General features: G+C 38.8%; 1 protein-coding gene across 1 annotated transcript; it reads left to right on the top strand.

Annotated features, from left to right (window-relative positions):
- The first annotated feature begins 558 nt into the window (after positions 1-558).
- Positions 559-1,503, top strand: LOC141242693 (olfactory receptor 52B6-like). Its single transcript, XM_073668858.1, has one exon. The coding sequence runs from the start codon at positions 559-561 to the stop codon at positions 1,501-1,503; it is 945 nt and encodes a 314-aa protein (XP_073524959.1).
- The last annotated feature ends 276 nt before the right edge of the window (positions 1,504-1,779 follow it).

Genomic DNA, 1,779 nt, shown 5'->3' on the forward strand with positions numbered 1-1,779 from the left:
AGACTGCGTTAAATTATGTGTCATTATTCGTATTTATATTATTGATATCATAGCATACTCCAGAAGAAGCCCAAACAGTGAAACCCCGGTTTGGGGCAAGTGACTAAACTGCCACATACCGTCTAAACTGATGGTGTGTTTTGTTTTTACCCTCATTTAGTATTATAAAATACTTTTAATTGATGCTATTTGTACATCGTTACTATATGTTCAACATTTTGTCAAGGTAGTTGACTCCAAGTAGATCCTAGATCGACTTGATAATGCAATCACAGAACTTATCCAAGTGGTAAAATGAAAGTGATTTTAGATAATGTGGAAGGGTTTTCTAATTTTTTTGTTATAAAGAGCAAGAGAAATTGCAAAGACTTGAGCCAAGTAAAAGGCTTAGCTCCTTTGCATGTGTAGATTAGTTGTTCCAGAGTTCAGATCCATTATTATTATTTATGAAAATGATTTTTGCATCTTATATGCATGAAATAATTGTTCTTTTTTGTTCTCTTCATAAAAAAACTAACAGATGCTGATCTTGTAAAAATTGCAGAGTCTTCGAAGGAGATGGAGAACATGTCCAAGACGTACACAAATCTTGTTCTCCTTGGAGTTGTAGAGATGGAATACCTCTGGTATCTGTATTCCATATTGGCCATAATAATGTATGTCACCATCATGATACTTTCTTCAATGATAGTATATATTGTCTGGTCAGAAGAGACCCTCCATGAACCCATGTACATCTTCATTGGCAACCTGGTGCTCAATGTCATGTTTGGAAATTCGAGTGTTTTACCCAAGATGGCGATTGATCTGTTGTTTGGTTTTAACACCATATCACTGCCGGGGTGTCTCATCCAAGCCTTCTTTATTCAAATCTTTGGTTCTCTTGAGTTGTTTACCTTCACAGTTATGGCCTTTGATCGTTTTTTAGCAGTCGGTTATCCCTTGAGATACCCAACCCTGATGAACAACAGAAGAGCTTTCCGGATATTATTTGCTGTATTAGTTTATGTCTTCTTAGGTATTGGTATAACTGTGAGCTTAGCTGCCAGGTTATCTATATGTGGGGTATATGTTAACAATATATACTGTGAAACCATGTCTCTTCTACGCTTGGCTTGTGGTGACACATCTATCAACAACATCTTTGGCACCATCTGGACAATGACCATGGTGATTGGCTGTGTACTCGTGGTGATCTACTGCTACATAAGGACATTTATTGTCTGTCTGAAGATCTCTGTGGAGACTTATCAGAAGGCCATCCACACCCTCATCACCCACATAGTCACATTCTCTACATTCTTGGCTGCTACTCTTTTTGTTACGTTCCGGTATAGATTGGGTGGTGATTCCCTCTCTACTGTTGCCCATGTTGTCATCTCCATAACAGGTCTAACAGTGTCCATAACCCTAAACCCTATTTTATATGGGATCCGAACAGAGGCTTTAAGAAATAAAATAATTGTAATCTACAAAAAATTATATTCTAGGGCGTTTCCATAGCAAAATAAATTTACCAATGAATTAATATTCGTATTATTAATGTCCCACCACAAATAACCCTTTCTTAAAACTACAGTAGATCCAGTAGATGCTAGGTTTGGCATACGGGATAAGAAAAGGTCACGTAGGTGACGCGCCCCCTGGGCCGTGGGGTACTCGGTGCCGGGCCGGTCGTTGCTAGGGGAGATGTCACAGTGGCGGTGACCCGGTCCGTCACCCAGGGTGGTCTATAAAAGGGGATATTTACAGGGGATTTATAGTTTTTATATAAAGTTC

The sequence above is a fragment of the Phyllobates terribilis genome, unplaced genomic scaffold (assembly GCF_046119375.1).
Source record: "Phyllobates terribilis strain yellow unplaced genomic scaffold, ASM4611937v1 Scaffold_2__4_contigs__length_985480577, whole genome shotgun sequence".
Classification (NCBI taxonomy): Eukaryota; Metazoa; Chordata; class Amphibia; order Anura; family Dendrobatidae; genus Phyllobates; species Phyllobates terribilis.

Coding starts and splice junctions, on each gene's coding strand:
- LOC141242693 (XM_073668858.1), top strand. CDS start 559: ATGGAGAACATGTCCAAGACGTACACAAATCTTGTTCTCCTTGGAGTT.